The sequence below is a fragment of the Populus trichocarpa genome, chromosome 11, assembly GCF_000002775.5.
Source record: "Populus trichocarpa isolate Nisqually-1 chromosome 11, P.trichocarpa_v4.1, whole genome shotgun sequence".
NCBI classification, from domain to species: domain Eukaryota; kingdom Viridiplantae; phylum Streptophyta; class Magnoliopsida; order Malpighiales; family Salicaceae; genus Populus; species Populus trichocarpa.
In genome coordinates, this window is record NC_037295.2 from 14091600 (window position 1) to 14119379 (window position 27780).

The following is a 27780-nucleotide window of genomic DNA, read 5'->3' on the forward strand; positions in this document are numbered from 1 at the left end:
ATATATATTGGTATTATTTTCTTAGCTACCGTCAACACAGTAGGCTAAGTCTCAGAATATTTTTACATGTCTATCAACATATATCAGTTAATATTGATATCATTTACTTAGCTACCATCAACATGGTAAAGTAAGTTTCAGAACATTCTATCAATATATATATCGATTTATATCGATATTATTTCCTTAGCTATCGTCAACTCGATAAACTAAATTTTAGAACATTTTTACATGTGTATTAACATATATCGTCTAATATTGATATCGTTTCCTAAGCAACCGTCAATACGGTAAACTAAGTTTCAGAACACTTTACATGTCTGTAAATACATATTGATATTATTTCTGTAGCAACTGTCAACACGGTAAACTAAATCTCAGAATATTTTTACATGTCTGTCAAGTGGGTATACATTTCTACATAATTCAATTCAAACCTCTCTTTCAAATCTAATTTATAAATTCTCACTCCAAATCAATTCATTTATAAATTTCCTTTCAAACCATAATTCCCTCAATTTCCATTTCTAAGTTCAATCATAAGTAATACAACATTTATGAAAAACAACAAATACATAATAAATAACAAAATATAAATAGAATGAGGTGCTAAGTCTACCTGTTCTTCTGGTAGACTTAACCATTATATTATTGACCAACTCTCTATGCTTTTTCTAATTTCAAAAAGGAAATACAACTCAAATGAATACATCTTCCAAATCGACTTATCAAACAAACTACTTTCTATTTATTACTAACAAATTTTATTTTTTCTTGACAATATACTAAACACGCAAATATCATATATTTTATCCGCAAATCTCATCTTCATGAAATCTCACAACTCATAACCATGCAAAATCATATTTAAAGCTTCCATTTATAATTTCTAACAAGTAAACTCACAAATTTCTTAATGTACAAAATCAATTATTCTTTTTCAGTCATCACCATTTCACTATACTACAAGATTAATCACAATTGATAAAAATTATTACCAACTATCCAATTTCTACCAAAACCAAATACTCCATTGCATCATCATGATTCTATCTTCAATTGTTCATGAATTTACATTAAAAACAAGATAACCTAACAAAATACATGAATTCTAAATCAATAACACCCCTGCAATATCACACATATACTCTAATTCACAATATACTAATAAAATCAACTAAATTCTTGTAAAGTAACGTAATCTAATTCTAATCATCATTGTCATAACAATTCAATGACTGGTTTGAATGAAAAGGTGGAAGAGTTGTTGGTGCGTCATGTAAGGGAGGGCATTATACTGGGGCGGCATGTACGACGATCACCAATCTCAGGAGGCACCCTTCCTTGATATTGTTAGAATCATTCGGGTAAGTGTTCTCTTCACCGATGGTGCTTGTTTATGTAGGATCTTTGGTTTGGCTTCGGCTAACCATTCTTTTTTTTTTCCCTTTCTCTCTCCCTCCTTAAGTTCCACATATGATTCTCTATATATTGGCAAAATGGGTTGCCAAGAATTTTTTTTTATGAGATTTGATCTTGATTCTTTTGGTTTTTATTTTCAGTAACATTTTTGTTTTAATTTCATCATTCGATATTTGGCTGGTTAGGAATTAAACTTCATAATTTTTTTAGTTTACTTTTGATGAAATTATCCTAATCTTATGACTCGAGTTGCGAGTTTCGTAGAGTTATTTTTTAAAAAAATTAATATCTTTTTTAGTTTCGTCCATCAACATTTTATTGTTTTGTATGCATTTTATTCTTAGATTAATTAAAAATATATTTTTAATATTATTTTATCAAATTTCATTTGATTTTTATTTTGTTATCAAATAAAATTATTAAAATATTTTTTAATATTAACATTTTTTTAGTAGGTAATCGTGATCAATTTTTTAAAAATTTAGTTGAGTTATCGCAGTAACTTTTTTTTTTTAATTATTACATGATTGGATAAAATGAGTTTATTAAACTTGCGTGGTTCTGTCATCAAAGCCATGATTTGTTTTGTTTTTTTTTTTTTATAAGTTAGCAATGCCTAATTATTATTTTTTTAGGTTATTTTTTTTTTTAATGTCCGCGGCATATCACGGTATAGAAGAACGTTTATTGAAAGCATATTCCGTGAGTTAGAGAGCACAAAGGTACAAAATAGAAGATAAAGCTCTCTAAAAAGTAAAGAGTGAAAGCCGAGAGAGAAAAGGAGTGTAATTCGTCCGTTTTAACAAAAGTTTCGGCTGTTTTTGTGTTTGCGCAGGCAGCAAGTTGACAGCTTAGATACATAGAAAGGGAAAGAGACCGATCTTTTCTTTTATAAATAGTCTTTACTTGTTCTGTCTTTGTATCTCAACCTCACTCTCTCCTTCATCCCTTTCTTTATCTCTCTCTTCTTGTCTCTTTCTCGTCAAATCTTACTTGCCTAGACTCAGGTATTCCATTGTTCCCATCTGTGCTTCTCCAAAATCTTAACTTTTGTTTTTTCTTGGCATCACATATCAGCGTCCTCAATTACTTCATTATTTCCATCTGGGCTGCTCCAAAATCTGAACTTTTTTTTGTGGCATCACATATCACTGTCCTCTGTTTCTACGTGCATCTTATTGCTTTTATCAACCGGCATTTTTTTTTTTTTATATATACGAGGGTTTTTTATATTAGAACTTTGATTTTATTGGCTAAACTTTAGTGGGTTGCGGTCAGATTTTGCGATTTTCGCTCTATTTTTTTTAATCTATTCGTGTTTGTTTTACTTTTAATGTTGCTTTTTCTTTTTTTGCGTGCTTGATTGAAACAGAGAGGAGTTCTTTTATGGCAAATTTTAGGAATTTAGAGAAGTTGGCATCGATTGATGCTCAGCTTAGGCTTTTGGTCCCTGGAAAAGTTAGCGAAGATGACAAATTGATTGAGTATGATGCTCTGCTTTTGGATCGGTTTCTTGACATTCTTCAAGATTTACACGGGGAGGATCTCAAGGAAACGGTGAATATTATTGAACTTGACCTCCCTTTTGTTTTTGTTTCTATCTTATCTTGATCATTATGTTCTCAAACTTGATTTCTCCATCTTGCAAAAGACTCAGTGTTCCTTTGAATATGTTTTAAATTTGAGATATCCATTGATTTTTTTTTTTTTTTGGGGGGGGGGGGTCTTGCTGGGGTTTTGATGAATTAGCTTTCATGTTGTGTATGATCGTACATAGTTACATCAGAATTTTCACATACGTGCTTTTTGGGCCTTGCTATACGACATGATGAGTGATGTTTATGTAGTGAGGTATATTAATTTACAGAACTTTTAATGTGTTCTACTTAGGTCCAAGAGTGCTATGAGCTTTCTGCTGAGTATGAAGGGAAGCATGATCCCAAGAAGTTGGAGGAGCTTGGAAGTGTCTTGACTAGTTTGGATCCTGGGGACTCCATTGTTATTGCAAAGTCTTTCTCCCACATGCTTAACTTGGCCAACTTAGCCGAGGAAGTTCAAATTGCGTATCGGCGACGGAACAAGTTAAAGAAGGGAGACTTTGCTGATGAGAACTCTGCTACCACAGAATCAGATATAGAAGAAACTCTCAGGAGACTGGTTGTTGATCTGAAGAAGTCTCCTGAAGAAGTTTTTGATGCATTGAAGAATCAGACTGTAGATCTTGTCTTGACTGCTCATCCTACGCAATCAGTCCGTAGATCTTTGCTTCAAAAGCATGCAAGGTTTGTTCTCTATCTTATTGTTGTGTTTTGTATTTCAGTTCTTGTTCTTTCTCACTGAGGATTTAATTGTAGTTGTAGTGCATGTCTTCTTTTACTGTTCCTCACAGTCGAATTAAACACAGCATCTGGGGTTTGCTTTGCTAATAATGGCGTCCTGTTTTACTTACTCTCGTTGTCCAGGTTACGGAATTGTTTGGCCCAGTTGTATGCCAAAGACATTACTCCTAATGAAAAGCAGGAGCTTGATGAGGCTTTGCAGCGAGAGGTAAATGCTTTCTTAAAGTCTGTTTTGATTTATCCGAAGTACAGGTTATTCTACACAGTTTATAAACCTTCCTTTTTGTTCATGTTATGTTCACCTGAAACCTGAAATTGGGATTTTCTTAGATGGGTGGAATGGTTTTGAAGGCCAGCAGATCTTTGCATGTTTGCAACGAGAAGTGATTTATTTACTCCAACATACATAAGAATACCTGCCCGAATGGCAATTTTCTAAATGTTTCTAAATGATGAAAGAACATATTCTTAATTCTGTTTATTTATATGGACATGAGTTTAAGCATTATTTTGCATATGTTTTTAACATTGATGTGCCATAAACTGGCCAAAAATTTATCAAATTCTTGGACAAACTTTTTTGTATTCTTCACGTGCTTCCTTTTTATTTTCCCTGACTATCTGGCTTCTTTGTATGATGCAAAGTACAAGTTTGACTTCAGAAAGTGGCTTTTGTGGTAATACAACTTGAATGGGATTGTTGTTTTGAAGTATTCCATAAGATCTAAGAAATAATTTGCAGCGTGTTCCTACAGATGCACGCATACAGATCAATTATGTTTCACAAATTTATTGAACCAACAGGATTGCTGATCTTCTTTTCCCTTTCATTCCTTTTTTCCTCTGTGTAGATTCAAGCTGCTTTTCGTACAGATGAGATTCGAAGAACCCCTCCAACTCCCCAAGATGAGATGAGGGCTGGAATGAGCTACTTCCATGAGACAATCTGGAAGGGTGTCCCAAAGTTCTTGCGCCGTGTTGATACTGCTTTGAAAAACATTGGGATTAATGAACGAGTTCCTTACAATGCTCCTCTTATTCAATTCTCTTCCTGGATGGGTGGTGATCGTGATGGTATGATCTTTCTCCTTCTATGAAATTGTTTCCATTCTCCGTGGGAATATTAAGTTTTTTATATAAAGTCAAGTCTGTAAATCTCTCTTGCTTGTAGCTCATTGTTTCCTTGATATGATGATCTTTCTCCTTCTATGAAATTGTTTCCATTCTCCGTGGGAATATTAAGTTTTTTATATAAAGTCAAGTCTGTAAATCTCTCTTGCTTGTAGCTCATTGTTTCCTTGATATGAAAGTGTAGGTAATCCAAGGGTGACCCCTGAGGTTACAAGGGATGTTTGCTTGTTGGCAAGAATGATGGCAGCTAACTTGTACTACTCCCAAATAGAGGATCTGATGTTTGAGGTTTGTAGTCTCTGGAAATATTTTGTTGTAGCTTCATTGTTTATGGAGAGACCTTTTCTAACTTCTTACCTTTTGTTGTTATCATGCTAATTTCCTTTCATGTTTTCCTTGGCAGTTGTCAATGTGGCGCTGCAGTGACGAGCTCCGTGTTCGTGCAGATGTACTCCACAGATCCTCAAAGAGAGATTCAAAACACTACATAGGTAACATTTGGAATGTCATTTATGAGTGAATTCTTATTTCCATTTCACATGAATATGTTAGTGAGTTGTTCCTTTCTTGTTATGTAACTGAGCAAAAAGAATTAATATAAACAGTCATAATGCTTTATATTTATCAGCAAAACATGTTTTCTATTCTTTTTTTCTTCACTTCATTAGGAGATCAACAGGCTATGGGTTGCATGAATGATAGCCTCGCTATCCCATAAAACCTCCAACCCCATTGGCCAACCAATTTTGACGATGAGATATGCTTAACAAACATGGTCCTGATATTTTGTTAGAGTAATGCCTTGTAGTTTTCCCCTGCTTCTAAGACAAGGGCATTTAGTATCCTCAAAGAAGGGAATCCTACTAAAATTCTTAAGCATACCTTTGTATTTATCAAATGGAACTTTCTCGTATTTCTGTAATTTTGATTCTTATTCCACGACAGTCTTTTACCATAAATTAGCTATCTTATTGATGCCATAATCATTCACATCATTCGCGTTGCAGAGTTTTGGAAACAGATTCCTCCAAATGAACCCTATCGTGTGATTCTTGGTGAACTGAGGGATAGGCTGTATCAGACACGTGAACGCTCTCGTCAATTGCTATCTCATGGGATCTCTGAAACTCCAGAGGAAGCAACTTTCACAAATGTTGAGCAGGTTTCATATCTTTGGTTTCCCGTCTTTAATCCTTTTAATTGCAAGTGTATAATCACGTAGTCATCCCTGTTTACATTTTGGTTTGTGTGTAGTATTCTGGTCTTTCTGTTGCACACAACTGAAGACTATGAGAACCTAATCATAGTGCCCAACCTCAATCTTACTTGTTGAAATTCTCTCTTTGCTGGACTTTTGGTCAAAATCAATAAAAACCTTGCATGGTCAGCTTGCCTATTAAGAGCCAAACCTGTCTTCAAATGATAAGGGAGCATTTTATTTTCGTTTGATATGATGTTGACTGATTGTGTTGTCAGAGTATCCTTTAGTGCATTATCAAGACATATCAGGAACCATAAATTGATTGTTTGCATACATAGTAGTCATGAATGTAGAATCCATTAACTAAATCCAATCATGATGGGATTGCGGATTTGTTGTGTGTAGTTATATATGTAAACAACACAGCACTTATTGGGTTCTTAATTTTATGTAGTTCTTGGAACCTTTGGAGCTCTGTTATAGATCACTGTGCTCTTGTGGTGACCGACCAATTGCTGATGGAAGCCTCCTTGATTTCTTGAGGCAAGTCTCCACCTTTGGACTTTCATTGGTGAGACTTGATATTAGACAAGAGTCAGATCGTCACACGGATGTCATGGATGCCATTACCAAGCACTTGGAAATTGGTTCCTACCGAGAGTGGTCAGAAGAACAAAGGCAGGAATGGCTTTTATCTGAACTCAGTGGCAAGCGCCCATTGTTTGGTCCTGATCTTCCCAAAACCGAAGAAATTGCCGATGTTTTGGACACTTTTCATGTCATAGCTGAACTGCCATCTGATAGCTTTGGAGCATATATCATCTCAATGGCAACTGCAGCATCAGATGTGCTTGCTGTTGAGCTCCTGCAACGAGAATGCCATGTAAAACAACCATTAAGAGTTGTTCCGCTGTTTGAGAAGCTTGCAGATCTAGAAGCCGCCCCTGCTGCTTTGTCTCGGCTTTTCTCAATAGAGTGGTACAGGGATCAGATCAATGGAAAACAAGAGGTCATGATTGGATATTCTGATTCTGGTAAAGATGCAGGAAGATTCTCTGCAGCCTGGCAATTATACAAGGCTCAAGAGGAACTTATAAAGGTAGCTAAGCAGTATGGCGTGAAGCTAACAATGTTCCATGGTCGTGGTGGGACTGTTGGAAGAGGAGGTGGTCCTACTCATCTTGCTATATTGTCTCAGCCACCGGACACCATTCACGGTTCACTTCGTGTCACTGTTCAAGGTGAAGTTATTGAGCAATCTTTTGGAGAGGAGCACTTGTGCTTTAGAACGCTTCAGCGTTTTGCAGCTGCCACTCTTGAGCATGGTATGCACCCCCCAGTCTCACCAAAACCAGAATGGCGAGCCCTGATGGATGAAATGGCAGTTGTTGCTACAGAGGAGTATCGTTCTATAGTTTTCAAAGAACCAAGATTTGTCGAGTATTTCCGTCTTGTAAGTAAAACATGTACTATGTTGTTAATGATGTCATTTGAGTTGCTGAAGACTTATTTTTGTTATGATTGTAGGCCACGCCAGAGTTGGAGTATGGCAGGATGAACATTGGAAGTCGTCCATCTAAGCGAAAACCTAGTGGGGGCATTGAATCTCTACGTGCAATACCATGGATCTTTGCCTGGACACAAACAAGATTCCATCTTCCAGTATGGCTAGGATTTGGAGCAGCATTTAAACATGTCATTCAGAAGGACATTAGAAATCTCCACATGCTGCAAGAGATGTACAATGAATGGCCTTTCTTTAGGGTCACCATTGATTTGGTTGAAATGGTGTTCGCCAAGGGAGACCCTGGAATAGCTGCCTTGAATGACAAACTCCTTGTTTCTAAGGAGCTATGGCCATTTGGTGAGAAGTTGAGGGCCAACTATAAGGAAACCAAGAGCCTCCTTCTTCAGGTAGAGTCACCAGGATAAATTTCTTCTTAATCTTTTCAGTGTGTGACAAATTAAAAGGAGTATTTAGAAAAGAAAAACACCAGACATCTTGCCATCCTTTTCTGTATTCTTCTAATATCTCAGTCACATTTGTTTGTTCACTGAGCCTTTCAATCATTCCTTTATTCTAATACAATAGAATGTTGAATCTTTTTAGTGTTAATCTCTACCAAAACTCCATGGCGCACCAGAATAAACATCGCCTGTATTTGTCCTGCACCCAATCACAAACTTGTCCTGAATAGATACTAGCAGTTGTCAATTTAAAGTAGTAGAAAAGCCTAATGCTTTTATCTTCTTTTCAGATTGCTGGACACAAGGATCTTCTTGAAGGAGACCCATACTTGAAACAAAGACTGCGGCTGCGTGATTCATACATCACAACCCTCAATGTTTGCCAGGCCTACACACTGAAACGGATCCGCGATCCAAACTACTGCGTAACACCACGACCACACCTATCAAAGGAAATAATGGAATCAAACAAACCAGCTGATGAATTGGTGAAACTGAACCCTACTAGTGACTATGCACCTGGTATGGAGGACACTCTCATCTTGACCATGAAGGGTATCGCTGCTGGCATGCAGAACACTGGTTAAAAAACCCAGGAGGCGGTTCAGGGCTGTTTTCTTTTCGTTTCCTTCCTTCTACAGATGGATTTTGCCTAATATATATATTACTTAATGCCATCGGGCAATGTTGCCCATCGTATGATCATGTATGATAATTTTGCAGCACTTGAATATCTTTTGAGGCCAATGGTATATGTTTTGGCTACTCAATGAGCTATGCTTTAATGCAAAATACAATATATATATGCTTTAAATGCAATATGTTCTATTCGGCTATTTGTTGTCTGATGCCTTGATACACTACGAGTGATGATATAAAGAAGTTTTGGTGATGGTGCTTGATCTGAGAATCTAACTTGCTTTTGGATCTGTTGAACTTAAATTAATCTTCTTCCACATGGAAAAGTGATAAAGTCGGGAGTGTGGGTACAATTATGCCATCATCTCCATTGATGTAATATCCTTGATCCAACTTTTGTTAAAGCAGAAAAGCATTTCTCATGATAAGAAAAGAAAGAATGGACAAGTGTTCTTCGATCTACATGGGTGAACATGGTGAAAGTTCCTCCTTTCCTAACTTATATTTTGTAAAAGACTTCGCAAGATGCTTCAGGCTAGAGCCCTTCAATTAAAAAAAAAAAGAGAGCGATTGTAGATTATATTATTATACAATAAACTAAAAGATTTTAGGTATTTACTTGCAATTATTTCCTTTCTTAGTCCTTGAAATCTTTACTTATTTGTGGTTTGGTCATTAAACTTAGTTTCTTTTCAATTTCATTTAAAAAAAATATTATGTTTCCATTAAAAAAATCTAAAAGAGCTAGTGTTTCATTGTGAATATAGATATAAAACACTATGGATTAGATCACTATAATGATATTTTTATCATTCTCAGCAAAAATCATTGGATTAGACATTAGAAGTAATATGATCCTTTTATAAGGTCTATAAATCATTATCATTAGAGACAATTAGGTCTTTTCATATTTTACAGTATTATAAAATGACTAAATTACCTTTAAAAATAAAATTTATTTAACATGTGTTTACGAGTTTTTTTGAATTTTTATTTTTTCAAGGCATAAAAAATACTTCATAATTACTATTTGATATTGAGTTTAGTTGATCATATTAAATTATCTTATGTTTTAAAAAAAGAAAAGCTTGTTAAGTCACCATTCATGCTTGAATTAGAGTTGATATGGTGTTCAAAGTCTAGTTACAATAGTTACAAGACTCGATCTAGTTCTAGCTCGATAGATTAATCAATAATTTACCAATTTCAAGCTTGGTTCTAGTCTGGTTAGGACCTTGAGTTGGGTTAATTTTAGATTTGATCTTATAAAATTAGTTTAAAGATGAGATTACTTTACTATTAAAAAAATTAAAAACAATAAAAATTAGTTTTTTATGTTCACAAAACCCCGTATTTAATCTCCATATTTTTCATTTCATTTAGAATAGCCTTTTTATTGTTAGTTATCCATCAATAAGTTGTCGATGCAATTGCCTTAGGTTTTAGTGTGGGTTTGGTAATGTATTATAGAGTGTTTTTAGTAAAAATAACTTTTTAATTGAAAATAAATTAAAATAATATTTTTTATTTTTAACATCAATAAATAAAAAAAATAACAATAAAAATATAAAAAAATTAATTTAATATCTTTTCAAATAAAAAAACAGCCGAACCAAAAAAAACAAACAAAATCAACACATGAATTTTGGTAGAGAAATTAACTTATGGTAATGGCCTCCCGTGCATTTTTGGTGGTGGTTTGCCATGAAAATGGGCCGACGGTAGCCTTAAACACGGACCTTGGTCTCTTCTTGCTGGCCCGAATTTTGAGCAATACAGTAATAAAGCGGGCCCAATAACAAAGGAGCAAACAAAAAGTAAAAGGTGAAAAAGAAATCCATATTATATTTATACCAAAAAGAAAAGAAAAATTCTAACATCAAGCCACCAAAGTGAAGCGAGAAGCAATCACCTCCACTCTCACGCCACACCGGAAAAAGAAAAAGCCTCCTCCTCTATGGCGCTAGCATTACCAACTCGGCAAAGACGAGGAGCAGCGTCTGATCTCCCATCGCCGTCCTCCTCGCCATCAAAACCTTACGAAAAGGAAGACAAACGAAAGCGATCAGAGGAAGGGCAAGAACATAAAGCAATAGGATGGTTCTTACCCTTACTCGCTTTAGGAATGTTGCGCTACTTGAGTGCTACATCAAATATCATTCATGATTGTGATGAGGTTTTCAATTATTGGGAGCCTCTTCATTTTCTGCTCTATAAATCTGGTTTCCAAACCTGGGAATACAGGTGATTGAAATATCATTATTTTATCTCTTTTCTTAATTAAAATATGATTTTAAAAGTATTGTTGGTTTTGCAGTTCTCAGTTTGCGCTGAGGTCGTATTTATACATTAATTTCCATGAATTAGTCGGATTACCAGCTTCCTGGTTGTTTCCTGATGACAAAGTAAGATTTTATTTTTCCTTTTGGCTACTTCCATTATTCACTGTTTGTGTCGAGGGTTTGTTAAGGAGAGAGTTTCTTTTTCTGTTTATGCGCGGTGCAGGTGAGAGTGTTCTATGCAGTAAGGTTTTTTCTAGGTTTCGTGTCAGTTATTGCTGATGCTACGCTAGTAGTAGCACTTTCAAGGAAGTATGGTAAACGACTTGCTTCCTATGCGCTCGCCATGTTATGTTTAACCAGTGGTTGTTTCTTTGCTAGCACGAGTAAGTGAGCATTTTGTGTTTTTGTTTCTATTATTTTTTATTTATTTTTTGGATATTGATGTGTTCATTTTGTCAATCTATGCTGTGTTGGATATGATTGGCAGGTTTCTTGCCGAGTTCGTTTTCTATGTATGCCATGAGTCTTTCGTCGGGATTATTTTTACTTGGGAAACCTGCTTTTGCTGTTGCCGTTGCAGCAGTTGGAGTAATTCTTGGCTGGCCGTTCTCAATTTTGGCTTTCATGCCGATTACAATTTACTCTTTGGCAAGAAGATTTAAACAAACATTTTTAGCTGGGGCAGTCACTTCGCTTGTTCTTCTTGTAAGTGCCTTGTTGATTTGATTTGATTTGATTTGATTATTGATGTTTGCTATCGTTACAATTTAAAGAATGTTATTCTTCCAGGTGCTCTCGGTGCTTGTTGACTATTACTACTACAAACGGTGGACATCATCTGTTTTTAATCTCATAGTATATAATGTCCTAGGAGGTGGTGAGAGCCACTTATATGGGATTGAAAGCCCTTTATTTTATCTGAGGAATGGATTTAACAATTTCAACTTCTGTTTCATCCTGGGTTTACTCTTCCTTGCATTTCTACCCATTGCAAGGAGAAAGTATGCTCCAGACCTGCTAATTGTGGTTTCACCTCTTTATATATGGCTGGTGCTCATGTCTTTGCAACCACACAAAGAAGAAAGGTTTGTTTTTCATACTATGGCCTCCAAATTCCTTGCAGAGCTCTTTGTGCCAGATTTGTTTGTAATCACCCATGCTATCTTCCTGTACAAAGTATTGAAATGGATTTGAATGTTTCTGCTAATCTTTCCATATTTTTGTAATGGATTTGAATGTTTCTGCTAATCTTTCCATATTTTTGTGTCCTGGCATTCTTTATTCCAGTAATTAACTCTATTTCTCTCTAGTTAGCAATGTTTGTCTACTTACCATTTATAATGTCCAGTCTTAACTATTAAGGAAATTCTAGTGGATAGAAAAGAAATCGTGTTTCGATAAATTTCTTATATTTGAGTTTGACTGACTTCAATGCCTGTTAAGTTTTCTTGCAAGGCTGACTTTTTTGTATCGCTAAATTGGTACAAGACCATTTGCTTTCAATTTATTGAAGATACTCTGTCTCGGTTTCAGGAAGTAGTTTCGTCTCATGATAAGGATGAGGTTGTCATCTGCTTAGAGTGTAGTTGTGTACATGTTTTATGGTCTACTTTTGGTTACCATAAACTCTAATGCTGAATGAACCTCAAGTTAGTAGCAATTGCATTCTATTTGTGTTGTCAAATTGCCCTACTACATAGACATCAAAATGATTGGTATCGGGCAACTTTTTTAGAGTTGTAGTTGACTGGATGAATAATTTGAAATGATTTAGTATTCAGATTTCGTATTCTATGTGACTTGCATTTGAATTTTTTTATGAAGAGAGTTTGGGGGGATGTTTTCTAGTGCTAGAAAAGCAAGAAAGGGGGTTGAAAGTTAAGAATGTGTGTGAAGCATCTAATAGGGTAACTCTAGTTGAATTGAGTGGAAGTTTGTGAATTACACACGATGTTGTTAAATTTTCCAATTCTTGGGATGCAATTTTAAAATAAAGAACAAAAGGGAAAGGTCTTGTCATGAATAGGAACTATGGACTTTGTTTTTTCCAAAGGTCTATGGCAAAATCAACTAAGCTTTTATCTAGAAATGTCAGAGTGAACCTGATGGTCTTAGTTTGCTCTCCAAGAAGAATATGAGTTGCCACTATGAGATATGCATTGGAGTGAGCTTGAAAGAGTCAAGGCAAAAACTTTCAAATAAGATGGATGTTATGAGAATCATGTCATCCAGTCTGAAACTCTTCCTCTAATCAGTACTTATTTAACATGGTTTTTGTTCGTCCATGTTGCATCAATTGGGGCAGTCATTCATTCATTTGAATGCTACTACAACTATATTTTGTGGATGAGGAAAGTCCGGGAATTTTATAAATGATATCCTCCTTTTGCTTCCTCACATGTAAACTACCCAACTGCACTATTAAATCTTCCCTGACAAAAGTGAATCTGATTTTTTCTTCTCCGATCACAAATTCATATGTGATGCTGATAGAGGGTTTAGATCATGACACTATATGCAAACTTTATATCAGAAACCTGTGCAATGTGAAATACTTTGTCAAGGTTTGGATTGCCATCCCGCGTCTTTCTAATCTTTCGTTTGCATGCTGTTGGAAAATGTGCCATCATTTTTAAGTTATTTGCTTTGTATAAAACAATGTTCTTTTGGTTGGTTCATATATATTTTATGGATAAAGAGATGCTTGATTATGTGTAGAGTGCAGATCTAAGTAGAGAAGAAATGGTCAAATGTTATGATGATTGATACATTTCCAACCACCACTGCAGGTTCCTTTATCCAATATACCCTCTTGTCTGTGTTGCTGCTTCAGCTGTCATTGAGAGCTTTCCTGATCTTTTCCGAGACAAATATAATCCCCATGACAATTCCTGGCCAGTTGTGGTAGGCTTCTCATCTATTCTTCTATATTTCCGTGCCTATTTTATTAGCTTTAAACTTACTTTACTTTTTCATGCAGATAGCTAAATTTGTCAGGCCTTTGGTTCTCGGCCTAATATTATCTGCATCCCATGCTCGTACATTTTCGTTGATTAATGGTTATGGTGCTCCTTTGGAGGCTTACAAGATTTTGGAGCACTATGATGATGTAGAAACAGGTATGATCTATTTTGGAGTAATACACTGCTGGAACATTCCCACTTATCTTGTTAGTCTTGCATTTTTTGGGTGGTTACTGCTCTGCAACATTTAGTGTTGGAAAAAAGTTATCTGGTGATTTAGACCTTCTAACTCTTATATATATATATATCAATTGTCAAATTTTTGGTTAACTTTTCTGCTGTGGCTTATTTTGGTATTGGAGAAAGTGAATTGTGAATATTCAGCAAGTCATTTGTAATCGAGAATACTTATAAATGTAGTAAAATGCATGACAGTAGCTTCAGGATGGCACAAGAACCAGTTCTACTTGTAAAGATTTGCTGAACTTGTTGCCCTACCTCTTGGGTCACCTGTGTGTATATATAATAATGATAATAGAGAAATTACAGCATTAGTTAGATCAGGCTAATACACTTTCTGCAATTATATAATCAGTAAGAGATGATCCTCTGGCAATCTTGCTGGTAGATAGTATTATTTGAGAGTTCTCTGCCTTGGTCAGGATTACCATTAAGTTGATGCAGATGATCCATTCAGTTGCAACTTGCTTTTCTTTTAAGGAATCACTGTAGGACCTAATTGCCATCTGCTCCCCAAGTTTTGTTTAGAGAATTAATTATCACAGTTCTCAAATGTATTTAAGGCTATATAAATCTCATTTACATTTTTTTGGAAGTAAACGCATCATAGTTTTGGTTCCTGTATATCGCAGGTTCTACTCTTTGTGTCGGAAGTGAATGGCATCGCTTTCCTTCATCATTTTTTGTTCCTGAATACATCAGTGAAGTTCGGTGGATTGATGATGGATTCCGAGGTCTTCTTCCATTACCATTCAATTCTACCCTCGGTGGGACTGCAGCAGCACCTCCTTATTTTAACAATAAGAACAAGGCATCAGATGAGCAATTTGTAATTGAGCCCACACCTCGTTTTGCTTTCTTTTCATCATCATTACCTTTCTGTTATAAAGTTAACAACACAAGTTTTGCATACAGATCAGAGATATTGAAGCTTGTACTTTCCTAGTTGAGCTGCAGCTTAATCGACCTTACCCTACTCGTGGAAGTGACTTGTCAACATGGGAGGTATATATCAGAGCCCTCACCCCGTTCCCCTCACCTCCGTTTTCCAGTTTTGACATTTTTATGTTCCTTAGAGAGTGTACTGAAACTGTATGCGTTGCAGCCAATTGCAGCATTGCCCTATCTAGACAGGGAGTTCTCACCTTCCATGTACCGGTCCTTTTTCATCCCGTATCTGTGGCAAGAGAAGAATGTTTTTGGAATGTACAAGTTGTTCAAAAGAGTATCAAAATGACATTAATGTGAGCTTGAGCTCAAATTCCTGTCCCCTGAGCTCCGAATTTTGCAGCCAAGTAGCTGTTCATAGCTTGACTTGACCTCCGGATCTGAAAAGAAAAGAAAAACTTGCAATTGAAAACTGGAGATGAAAATGTAGTCGCTGATCTCAGCAGATGTTTTTTCTTCTAATTCCATGCAAAGTTTAACCTGATTGGTCCGTGATCTGTTGATTATATTCCTTAGATTAATTGTACCAGGATGCTGTTTTGGTTATGTGCAGTTGAGAAATGTGCATAGCTTTCTACCATTCAGGAAAATACGTTATTCTCCTACACAAAGCGTGAGCATGACGAGTTTCTCTTTTCGGAAACCGGAGCATGATAGATGGCATTAAGGAAAACTGGGATGGATTATGTTTACGTTGCGTTCTCCCTTCATGAAAATGTTCTTTCTTCCATAATTGCATTCCATTGTAAACTGAAGCCAAATGAGAAAAAAAAAAAATTGAAACAAAATGTCTAACCATTCATTCACGGTGGAGAATCCTGATGCTTCACATACAGAAGGGCAAATAACTACATTGATGCGTGAAATTTTGCGATATCCTTGATGCACTGTTGTGAGTCTCCAGTAGAGTTGTAGAATGGAAATGAGCTACAGATAGATGGTGTCTGAGCCAAGTCTAGTTAATAATGAACACATTTACTTTGACGCATCACATTCATTAACTCTTGACAGATGATGATTTGCTGATTTCGGCGGTGCTTGATGTGTTTACATTGTGGGGGCATTGCTTCCGGGTTTAAGGCTTATTTATGTTTTAAAAGTTTTTTTTTTGAAAAAGTTTGAATTTTTTATATTTTTTTATTTTAAATCAATATTTTTTTTTGGTAATAATTTTTTTAAATTTTAAAAAATTATTTTAAACTGTTTTCAAATAAAAAATATTTTTAAAAATATCAACTAATATACTCTCAAACATTTGTTTTCTTATTAGACTTGGAGGCGCAGATTGGAAAGGTGAATGAATGGTATCACTGAGTTGCTATTTTCTTCTCACGCAATCTATATATTTTTCTACATTGGTGGCCCGGAATAATAATTTTTTTTTAACTTGAAAAAAAAAGTATAGGAGAATATTATATTTTAAAGAAATAAGAGAAATTCAATAATTAGATTAAATATTTTATTAATTTAATAATACAATAAAAAATAAGGTAACACTAATAAATAAATAAATAAATTATCTTGTGCAAAGCTGGACGAACACTTGAAACTCATGACTTGGACATGAAATAAATCCAAATTACATGTTTATCGCACGTTCTAAATCATGAGGCTAGAATAATTCAATAGAAAAAAAAATTGACAATAAATAAAAACAAAACTGAAAAATTAAAAGACAAAAATATATCAAGATATTTAATATTGCAACACAGGTTATTTACTTGGTTTTATTTAATGAATTTGTTTATTAAAATCAACTTGTAATTGAAATCAGTACACACATAAAATTTATTGAATTAAATAAAACAAAATAATAATATACAAGGCTGCACATATTAAAAATATTATAAAAGAATAAAAGAATTTAATTTAATCTATATATATATATATATATATATGTATGTATGTATGTATTACAAATGAATCATATTAACCTCTTTAAAAATTAAACACACCCAATATAATAAAAAAAATTATTTCTATTTAAAAAAGGCTAAACAAGTCAAAAAATCATAGATAATGAGTATTAATTAAAATATAAACTTAAAAATTATTTAAAACAAGACATAAAAAATGTATTAATAAAAAAATTAAAAAAGAGAATAGAATGAGGCTAGGCGCTATTGGACCTGGTAAGCAACGTCAAATGCTTAGACTATCAAGAAATGCCCCACGCGTACAAGCCTTTAAATATTTTTTTAAGTAAACCCAATTTCTTTAAGAAAAAAAATAGACGACATGTCGTCTGAATTTTCTAGATTCCGGTTACTGTGGTGGTCAGAAAAACAGGGTTCATGTTTTTTTTTCCACCTAGAAACCCATTTTAAACCCATTTCTTTACCCAAAACACCTAGAACACACCCTATAAATCTTGTTAAATCAATTCATAGCCTCCATAAAAGCAAAAATCTCCTCAAAACTTGAAATCAACTTATAACAAAAAATATTTCCAAGCTCAGATGTGTTTTTTCAAACATTTTAAAGGTAAAAAACACCTAACATGAATCCTCCTCATCATACAAAACCATTTGGTACAAAAATTAACTGTTTTGGTAGCTAAAATTGCTAACAATAACCCTTTTTTTCCACTGGATTCCGGAAAACCCTTCTCTCTTTTCCCACTAAAAAAAGACAAAATGAGTAAAATAAAGTTTGGCACCAAAATATAATTTTATAAAATTAAAGGGACCGATCACCTAATGGCTAAAAAAAATAGAGAACTAAAATGAATTTTTCAAATAAATTTCAAATATGCCATCTATTTTACCCAAGTTTTTCATTTCAGTCATCGGTTTTTTAATTTAACCCTTACTCACAAAGAAATATGCAGTTGAATATTAATTTGGGCTAAATAAAATTTAATTGTGCAAAATAAAAGTTTAATAATCAAATTAATTTTTTTTAAAATCATTAGTGGTATGTAAGATGATGAAGAATATTTATGCTATAGTGAAAGTAGGAGATCTTTCGAGCTAATGTGTACCCAAATAGATTTTTGCGTCGGAATACACATAACAAAACAAATTGTTATGTCACATTTACACAAATTTATGAAGACTCGATCACGACTGTTTCGGGATCAAAGTTTAAAATAAAAGTTAACCTAATACATGAATATCATTCAAAGAATGAATGACCGGATTGAAATTTTAAGATTTAAGTAGCCGCGGTGTTGTGCTCTGCGGTCCGGATCAAAAGTTAATTCTAGAATAAAAAAACATGTGAGTATTGTTATTTTTTCAGACGATAAAAAACTTGAAATGCAAATTGAAAACTTAATTTGTATATTTAATAAAATTAATTGATCATCATATATGTTAATAAATATTTTAAAAAATCATTAATGATAAATAAAAATTAAATTAGAATATTAAACGATAGATACAAATAAAAAAGTATGATCTTGCATCACGTCATTCTATTTAACATCTTTACTTATTTATGTCTCAAAATATTTTTAAAAAAGTAAAAATAAAAAATTAAATCCAAACAAAATAACTTACTATCACAATTTCTTTTCTTTTTATTGATCTTACCTCTCCTTGTGATGTGGTTCCTTGCATGGCTTAGGTTTAAAATTCAACCGTGTTGGAGTTGGTTCGACATAACTCACTCATCCTAGTAGGCCCAAACTCGACTAGGTCACTGCGTTTATAATCTAATTTGGCTCCATTTTTTTTCAAGTAGCCATTCATTTTGATTTTTTTCAATTTTTTTTTGAGACGACATAGTTTTTTTAATACCAATGTAAACTCCCGACAAAAAAAAAGGGGGTTAAATTAAGATTTTAAAAAATTCCTTTTATATTTAAGAAGGGGCAAAAGGGTAAAATACCCTAGAAAAGAGTATAAAAATGGGGGATTCTCTTCTCTCCAAGCCAACAGCTACAAATAAAGGGGAAGGGAGGAAATTTTCAATTTTTCTCACCAAAATTTTAGAGAAACCAAGAGAAAATCAAGGAATTTAAGGAAGAATCGAGGGAAACAAATACAAACACCTCTAAACACTTGATTAAAAAGGAAAGAGAAGCTAAATAATTAAGGAGAGGGGTTGTACAGTCACAAAACGAGGAAGAAAAAAAAAGGATTCGAAAATTTTTTTACTGGTTGAGATTCGAAGACTTGAATAACGTCTAGTAAATTAATGAATAACATTGACAATTTAATTTTTATTTGAACCTACTCCAACAATTTCATACAATTTGAATAACATTTGAGGTATAAATCATGAATTTTATGTTAGTGTTTATAAAAAGTTTTTGGAGAAAATACAAATTGATTATGAATTGATCAAATTTAGTTAGATTAGATTATGTTGGGTGTTAAATTTAATAGAATTGATGAAGAAAATATAGTGTCCTTAAGAACCCAAGTGGCCGGCCAAAGAGGAAGTTGGGCTCATGATGTATAATTGCTTGTAATCAAGTGAAATTATTAATGTATATTAATGTGGGGAAATGATTTCTAAAAAAATTGAATTATTATTTGAGATTTTTATTGAAATATTGTTTTGCAGTCAGAGATTTTGTTAACATAAATATTATGTAAATTGACTTTAGATGCTTGAATAAAGATTTAAGTGAGCATGAAGGGTTTTAGAGAATTTGAATTAATGATATTGCAATATATAAAAAAATTGAAAATAAGAATTTGTTTGGTAACGAATATAAAAGGGATATTTGATATGCTTGTTGATATAAGAGAGGCTTCGAGTTGTGTTGCAGCAGAGAGATACTCTGAAATTTTTTACCGTAGGTAGGTGTTCCATACCTTAACATTTTTTTTTGTAAGATTGTTGTTATAATATTTTGAATATGTTATACTTGAAAATAGTGCATGGTGTTATACTTATGCTTTTGTTGTAGCTTATACTAATAGTATTATTAGATAATTTATGATTATGGATTTTGATTTATATATATATATTTTGTGATATTAAAATGAATTATAATGATTGTGATTAGATGTGTTGTGAAATGATAAGTCCATGATGGTTGGACAATAACTGAGTTTATTTCACGAGTATAATAAAGTGTTATAAGTATTTTTTGATAATTAGGATTTTCTGGTATAGAAAATTTTTATCAAAATTTAGGTAGATTCTTGTAAAACTATTTAAAAAATCACCTAAAAAATTATAATTATTTACCAGAAATAAAACTTAAAAGTGCATAAAAATATTAAGGTGTTACAATTCAGATAAAACTAGATTAACCCATCACACTAGTCAGAAAGGCTACCACATTCAGAGTATGACTTTCTCGTAGCTCTAATGGTGACGTTCCCTGGTATCGGTAAAATCATCTCAATTGACGTTTACTTTAGGGTGGCACGTGACGGTATCTTAATCGCATTGATCCATTCTTTGTTTCTTTTCTCTCTTTCTCTGGGTTTGCATGCCTTCTTTCTTGTCTTCTTTCCTCTAAAGATGAAGAAAGGGTTGCATTTTTTTTCAAAATCAAATTATTTTTTAGTTTAATATGAATATTCAAATTAGTTTACATATACCTCGACTAATTACACGGCATAAAACTAACCCAAAATCAAATTTTGTCCTTGCGGGAGTGTGTTATCTCGTCGATGTATACTGTGAGCTTCACAAATGCTTAGATGCCGACGTGGCACTCACGCATCCCTTTCTACTCAACCATTATATCCGACCCCACAAGCTGACTCCGAGCTTGCATGTCCTCACCGGCACAGGAAAATCCACGTCACCTATAAAATCAACGAAAGATGCTCACTTAGGTCTCTCCTCTCAATTAGGTCCTCTTCTAATTAATCATTGCAATGTTTGCCTCATGGAAGGCTTATGATATTAATATTTTTTTATTAAGAAATTATCCAAATATTTATTTCTTTAATTATGATATTAGCATAAAAATCAGGTTTATTAATATTTTTTATAAATTATGTAAAACACAAGACGGTGGCACTTATAGTATGAGTATGGCAATAAGAAGGACCTCTAGAATGATAAAAAAGCTAATAGGGCACCAATTGAAATTATAAATAAATAGAGGGCCTAAATGAAAGTGTATATAATATTCAGGGGCTGTATACACCTTTTCCTCACTAATGGAAAAAAAACACCAAGGAAAGACAGACAAAGCAGGCTCTCTTTTTTCCACCCTCCTTTTTCTTTCTCTCCGTCCGGCTCATTTTGATAGCTAGCTGCTTTTTCTAGAGAGAGAAAGAGAGGAACGGACTGTGTTTGTTTGTGTGTGATTTTCTAGAGATAGATCAGAACTAGCCATGGATTCATCAAAGGATCGCGAGAACTTCGTCTACGTCGCTAAGCTCGCCGAGCAAGCTGAACGCTACGACGGTCAGTCTCTCCCTCTAGATATATTTATATGTGTGTTTGTTCTTTCTCTCTCACTCTAGATCTGTGCTTTCTCGTTATGTTTTTGCTCATTATAGAACTCAATCGTATGACCGATCGTAGATTTATGGATTGATTAACAGGTTTAACTTACATTTCAATACTTATTACTTTTGATTTAAAAAAATTATTGAAATATATTTGTCTTCTTTTTTGGGAGATTATAAGTTAATCACGTTTAATTAAGGTTACGGATTTTAATTATTTTGATTGATTTCTTCTTTCATTTGCGACTACTTTGATGGTGATTTTTCTTCTTCTTAATTTCACTATTATTATGTCTTTTAATGTAGGTTTTTGTGCTTAAATTTAGGATCTTTCAAAAAAAAAATTAACAATAGAGGAAATTTAGTAATTGCTGATTCAGTAATTATCAACTAATTAATTTGTTTATTTGTGATTACATAGGTGAAAAGTAAAATAAAAACGGAATTATTTCTGTTCATCGAAATTAATTTCTAGTGGAAATTCAAAAAAATAAAAGAAACAAATTTATGATGTTGATACTTTTGTTGAAAGTTGTTAGAAAACTGATAGTTTATTGTGTGATGGCATGTAGAAATGGTGGATGCCATGAAGAAAGTGGCGAAACTTGATGTTGAATTAACAGTGGAGGAGAGAAACTTACTCTCTGTGGGATACAAGAATGTGATTGGTGCGAGGAGGGCATCATGGAGAATCTTGTCATCAATTGAGCAGAAGGAGGAGTCAAAAGGGAATGAAACAAATGTGAAGAGGATCAAAGAGTATAGGAAGAAGGTGGAGGCAGAGTTAACTGGCGTTTGCAATGATATCATGACTGTGATTGATGAGCATCTCATTCCATCATCTATACCTGGGGAATCCTCTGTGTTCTACCATAAGATGTAAGGGTGGATTTGTTTGTGATTTTATTAATTTGTTTATGTAGATGGTGTGGTTTAAATTGTCATGTGAAATTTATGAAGGTATTTGGGTTTGGTGCAGGAAAGGTGATTATTACCGGTATCTAGCAGAGTTCAAGAGTGGTAATGAGAGGAAAGAGGCAGCTGATCAGTCACTTAAGGCATATGAGGTATGTATGCCTATTTTTATTCTGTTTTCCTTGGATGCCATGATTAAATTCTAGGGTTTGAGAGCTTTGACTTGATTTTAATCACTCATCTGCTCTAAACTGAGTCACAGATGGTTCTTTTCTCTCCCAGACATTTGCACTGTTGCTGTTTGGATTATCTTGAAACGTGAATTTTCTTCATGTGCAACCTATTTTTGAAAACCCCAGGCTTTACATCCTTTCTTTGACATATATTTTCTTGTGTCTCTTTAGTTATTTCTTAGAAGGAGAATGGTATTGAAACTTGCATTTAGGTTGCTGTAACGTCTTTGTTTACTGTTACATTGATCAGGGATTACTTTCACTTGCATAAAACGTTGTACAGCTGTGTTTTGATGTTTTTAAATTGGCAGAGCCCTGTTTGATATCTACTAAGGCTCTTTACCTGTACAGATATTCTCCATGTGTTTTTCCCATGGGAGCATTCTTTAGTTATGGCCATTTGATTTTCTGCCAATTTTCTATGGTGCTTCTTTTTCATTAAATCTGTCACCTTTACCCTTGTTTTCCTTTAATCTCCCCTCTTCCTTATCAGTTTATTCATCTACATAAGGTTGACTATATCATTAGTTCTGCATGTTTGTTGGTTTTTGCAGACTGCTACATCAACTGCAGCAAGAGATCTATCTCCCACCCATCCCATTCGACTGGGTTTGGCTCTTAATTTCTCTGTGTTCTACTATGAGATTATGAACTCACCAGAACGGTATGCAGAATGTGATTGCTTATATGTGGGAAAAGCTCTAGACTATAATTTTATTTGTGTATTGGAAAAGCTTATACATATAAATTCTTATTGCATTTTTGGGGTCTCCTAGGGCCTGCCATCTTGCGAAGCAATCATTTGATGAAGCTATTTCAGAGCTGGATACCCTGAGTGAAGAGTCTTACAAGGATAGCACTTTGATTATGCAACTGTTGAGGGACAACCTCACTCTGTGGACTTCTGATATTCCTGAGGATGGAGGTATCTGTCGATTAAATGCATGAAAGTTTGAAAGGGTTAAATTTTCATTTTATTTTATGAAGACTAATGTTGATCTGTTCTCTCCATTAAGTATAATACTGGACTCAGTCTAAAATGTATTGAAATCCCATTTTCGCTAGACTCTTTCTCCATAACAATAAACAAATAAATGGAAAAATTGATATACTTGACATTGTCTCGTTATGAGGTTTGAGAATTCTTTAGATGCTGCATTCATTGCAAGGACTATTCATGATTTCTTGTTTTTACTTGGAGCATTTGGGTTTATTAGTATCTTACTAAATCAAATGAGCAGAGCAAAATTGAAAAGTGATGGCCCATGGACCAATTAAAATCTATATGCATTTGATTGTTTGAGTTCACAGGTACAAAATGCTTCAGATTCTCTGTAAGAAATCACAGTGGTTTTTAGTAGACATCTTCTTTGACCTGAACCTTTTGCAAGCATGAGTTGTCCGTTGTGCACATATGATTACAGATGTTTGTATACTGTAGGTTTTTAGTGGACAGTTGACTTAGCTGAATTCTTATTTTGACAGAAGACCAGAAGATGGAAACCTCTGCAAGAGCTGGTGGGGGTGAAGATGCTGAGGTTGGCCATTTAGCTATTGTGAATTGTCTATTCTCTGAACCATTTATTCGGATTTGCAGATCTATGAACATTCATTGAATTCTTTTGTTGTGCAGTGATGATGCGACTGGAACTCTGATGAGGAAATGGGAGTAGGATGATTTTCCCACATTGTTGTGTCATTGCTATACTGTAAGAGAGGTTTTTGAGATTTTCTCATTTGTTGTACCTTATTGTCACTTGGTATTAGTCTCTTTGTCCGTCAACTATGTATTAGCAGGAATATTTGTTGGGTTGTAATATTGATGGCCTACGATTATTGCTGGTTTTTCATATTTCCTTGCAGGCCAATTATATTTCAATTGGTTATTTTGGGTAAAGAATTCATCTTTTATTCAGTGATTACCATCTCTTCAGGATATCATGCTGGAGATCTCGGTGGATTTCTAGAAATAAACTTATGAACAGAGTTTTCATGCTTGCAATGCATTTTAGAGACGGTGAGGTCTATCTCAGCTTAGTGTTCTGGTCGCCAAGTAACTTTCTTAAGTGTCCATGGATAATTCTGCTAGATAATATCATCTGTGTAGTGAAAGCTTCTTGGTGGATGATGAAAGTGTTTCAACTTTACTGGTGCTGCATTAGAGCTGCTTTGTCTTTTGGATGAATCAGGAAGTCCTTGCTACATGTACGATTTTCATTTAAATTTCGAATCGATACTGACGATGAAAAGAAAAGAAAAAGCATATAAATGGGTAGCAAAATTATCCAGCAATGGATTTTGCGTTCTCTTGATTTTGAACATGATTCTTCATTACCTTATACACAATCCAAAAAGTGAAATCTATTAGCTATATTAACCTCTCTTGGTCGCGGCCTTGTAGATGGTATCCATCTCGCCAGCTTCAATTTTCATGTGGTTCTCGTGCTCATCCTTCTCTGATTTCTTACCCTGGAGGAATTTCGCGATGTTTTGGAGGGAGTTAGTGCTTTGAGTTAGCTCTCGGATGATCTTTTTAGGTGATGAGTATTAAAATTCAAGATGTTTAGAAATAAAATTGTTGTATTAGATAATCAATTAATTTCTTATTTCAAGCAATTTAATTTATTCTATTTAACCAAGATGTCTGATGGTTTGATACGGAAAGCCCAGGTGGTGCCTGGTAAGCCAAGGTGACTGGTAACTAGTATCTGCAAAAGATTTCCTTTAATGTATGTAGAGATTCTCCGATGTTTGAGTTAATAATTTTATAGAGAGAGTACAATGATATTTCAGAGATATAGATTTTGAATACATGTATGCTGAAAGTGTTAGATATAAAGAGATCGTGAACCTTAGGCTTGGAGGATTCATAGTGCATTTATAGTCCACGAGTCTTGTTCTTTTATGAAAAAGAGGGGTTAGAGTGTAATTTCATCCTTGTGATATTTTGACTTATATTTTACTCAAAATAATATATATTGGATTAGTATGAAATACTGAGGGACCCACATGGGGTATTAGAAAAAATTCTAAAGGGAGTGTTTAGAAGTGAAAAATGGATTCAGGTGCGTTGTCTGGACTCAAACACGTTGGGCTCGAACGTGGTAGCTCGAGTCCACAAGGGTGCTATGGTGCACGACCAACACCAACTGGGAAATATGCCCAGCAAGGACAGGCGTGTCACTCTTATCACTAGTTAGGTAGAGACGCATATCACTAGCTGGGTGTGTCATGCCTAGCATGCTGGGTGTACACTCAACAGTGGGCGTGCACCTTGATGGTGGGATTGGGCTTTCATGCCCAAGCATATGCTCATTGGTAAAAGTTAGGCTTGGGTGTGGTAGCTCGATTCCATGAGAGGATGTTTTTGGAACATTTTTAGGTTTTTTTTTTTATCCTATTAAATTTAGATCCATATGCCCAACATGCTGGGTGCATGCTCAGTAGTAGACATGTGCCCTGATGGTGGGCTCGGGCTTCCATGCTTGAGCTCGAGCTTATGCCCAACATGGTAGCCCGAGCCCATACACCTTAGTAGAAGTTAGGCTCGGGCGTGGTACCTTGAGCTCATGAGGATGTTTCTGGACCTTTTTGAGGTTCTTATGAGCTTTTTAGGGGATTATTTAGGCCCATTAAATTTAGATTCATCAATAGCCCTCCAAGTCTTTGTGGTATTACTCTGCAAAGACTTATAAAAATACCTAGTTACCATGATGAGTTCATCGTACTTTCTTCATATAAGAAGAGGGGTGGAAACCTAGAGTAATATACTAGAGAGCCCGTGTGTAGAGGCGTGCATCGTGTTATAAGAAATTTCAAAGTATATAGAGGGGAACCATAAAGGAATCCATACTTAGAAATATTCCTATGAGAGTGAGGTGAGATATAAAGGACTTCATACTTAGAAAGTTTTTATAAGAGGTTAGGGGAAACTTATAAAGAAGAAACTCATACTTAGAAAAATATCTAAGTGGCTGGTGAAAATCCATGGAGAGTGAGTCTATACTTAGAAAATATTTTAAAAGGCCAAAGGGAACCCGAGAAGGGTGACCCATGTCAATGCTCATATTAAATTTTTTTTTTAAGGGCAGAGAGGAGCGAGCCCATGTCAACGCCCATACTCAGAAGAATTTCTAAGGTGCGGAGGGGATGAATCCACGGAAGGTGGTTCTATTGCACCAGAGAAACCAAGTCCATCTTTTGAAGAGTGGTCATACTGGATTATGGAAGATATGTGACCTTCCTATGATGGTATTAGATATGAAAACCATCAATTAAAGAAAAGTCTCACCGAAGAGTGGGAGGTCTGTAGCCTCTTTGGTGATGGCGTGGGGGCTTGCAAGCCCCCAACTAAAAAGTGATCAATGATGTGTGAGAGGTATGTAACCTTATTAGGATGACATTAGACATAAAAGCTTTTCACTAGAGAGTAGTGCCAATTCGAGATTGCATTGGAGAGGTGGGAGATCTAAGATCAATTCCTGGCGAATTAGTGAAAAACCTTTTGGCATTACTTGGAGAAAGTGTCAGTCCGAGACTGCACTAGAGAATGGGGGATCCCAGATCAACTCTTGGTGAATTAGTGAGAGGCCTTTAGGCATCACTTGAAGAACGTGCTAGTCTGAGAAAACACTGGAGAATATAACATCTATGATCAACCTCTAAATATTTTATGAGAGGTCCTTTGGCATCACTTAGAGAATGTACAAGTCCGAGACTACACTGGAGAATAGGGGATCCAAGTTCAACCCTTAACGAATTAGTAAAAGGCCTTTTGGCATCATTTGAAAAATGATGTTATTGCAATAGAGAGATCTCATACCAACCCCTTGAAGATTGTGGGGCTATTACCCTAGAAAAACCAAGTCAATCCCCTTCAAAGAGAGTGATGATATTGCACTAAAAAGACATAGTCAATCCATTCATTGAAAAGTGTTTGAAAGCCCCACTAGAGGTTTGTAGTTAGAAAATGTATGTCAGAGATACATTATTTTTATTTAAAAAATAAACTTACATTTCTATTATACATCCTGAGATGATCTAAGTGATATGTATGTAGGTTTCTTAAGAGGAACATGTCTTGGAGGTGGCGCTAAGATGTTTGGTTTAACTACCTTGATAACTTTAA

At 34.6% G+C, this 27780-nt stretch overlaps 3 protein-coding genes across 3 annotated transcripts; all 3 read left to right on the plus strand.

Moving 5' to 3' along the window:
- The first annotated feature begins 2220 nt into the window (after window positions 1-2220).
- LOC7472353 (phosphoenolpyruvate carboxylase) lies at window positions 2221-8897 on the plus strand. Its single transcript, XM_024581151.2, has 11 exons — window positions 2221-2429; window positions 2795-2979; window positions 3313-3704; window positions 3885-3969; window positions 4613-4835; window positions 5077-5180; window positions 5296-5383; window positions 5900-6054; window positions 6548-7546; window positions 7621-8007; window positions 8352-8897. The coding sequence occupies exons 2-11, from the start codon at window positions 2809-2811 to the stop codon at window positions 8646-8648; spliced, it is 2901 nt and encodes a 966-aa protein (XP_024436919.1). The 5' UTR covers window positions 2221-2429; window positions 2795-2808; the 3' UTR covers window positions 8649-8897.
- Window positions 8898-10559: 1662 nt separating this feature from the next.
- On the plus strand, window positions 10560-15617 carry LOC7455950 (dol-P-Man:Man(6)GlcNAc(2)-PP-Dol alpha-1,2-mannosyltransferase). The gene is made up of 10 exons (XM_024581705.2): window positions 10560-10944; window positions 11018-11105; window positions 11206-11365; window positions 11470-11687; window positions 11772-12067; window positions 13772-13886; window positions 13963-14101; window positions 14818-15014; window positions 15101-15190; window positions 15291-15617. Exons 1-10 carry the CDS (start codon window positions 10658-10660, stop codon window positions 15420-15422), a joined length of 1722 nt encoding a protein of 573 aa, XP_024437473.1. The 5' UTR covers window positions 10560-10657; the 3' UTR covers window positions 15423-15617.
- Window positions 15618-21222: 5605 nt separating this feature from the next.
- On the plus strand, window positions 21223-24502 carry LOC7455951 (14-3-3-like protein D). Its single transcript, XM_002316827.4, has 7 exons — window positions 21223-21460; window positions 22077-22383; window positions 22484-22571; window positions 23207-23316; window positions 23429-23577; window positions 24138-24190; window positions 24286-24502. The coding sequence occupies exons 1-7, from the start codon at window positions 21388-21390 to the stop codon at window positions 24286-24288; spliced, it is 783 nt and encodes a 260-aa protein (XP_002316863.1). The 5' UTR covers window positions 21223-21387; the 3' UTR covers window positions 24289-24502.
- Window positions 24503-27780: the final 3278 nt, after the last annotated feature.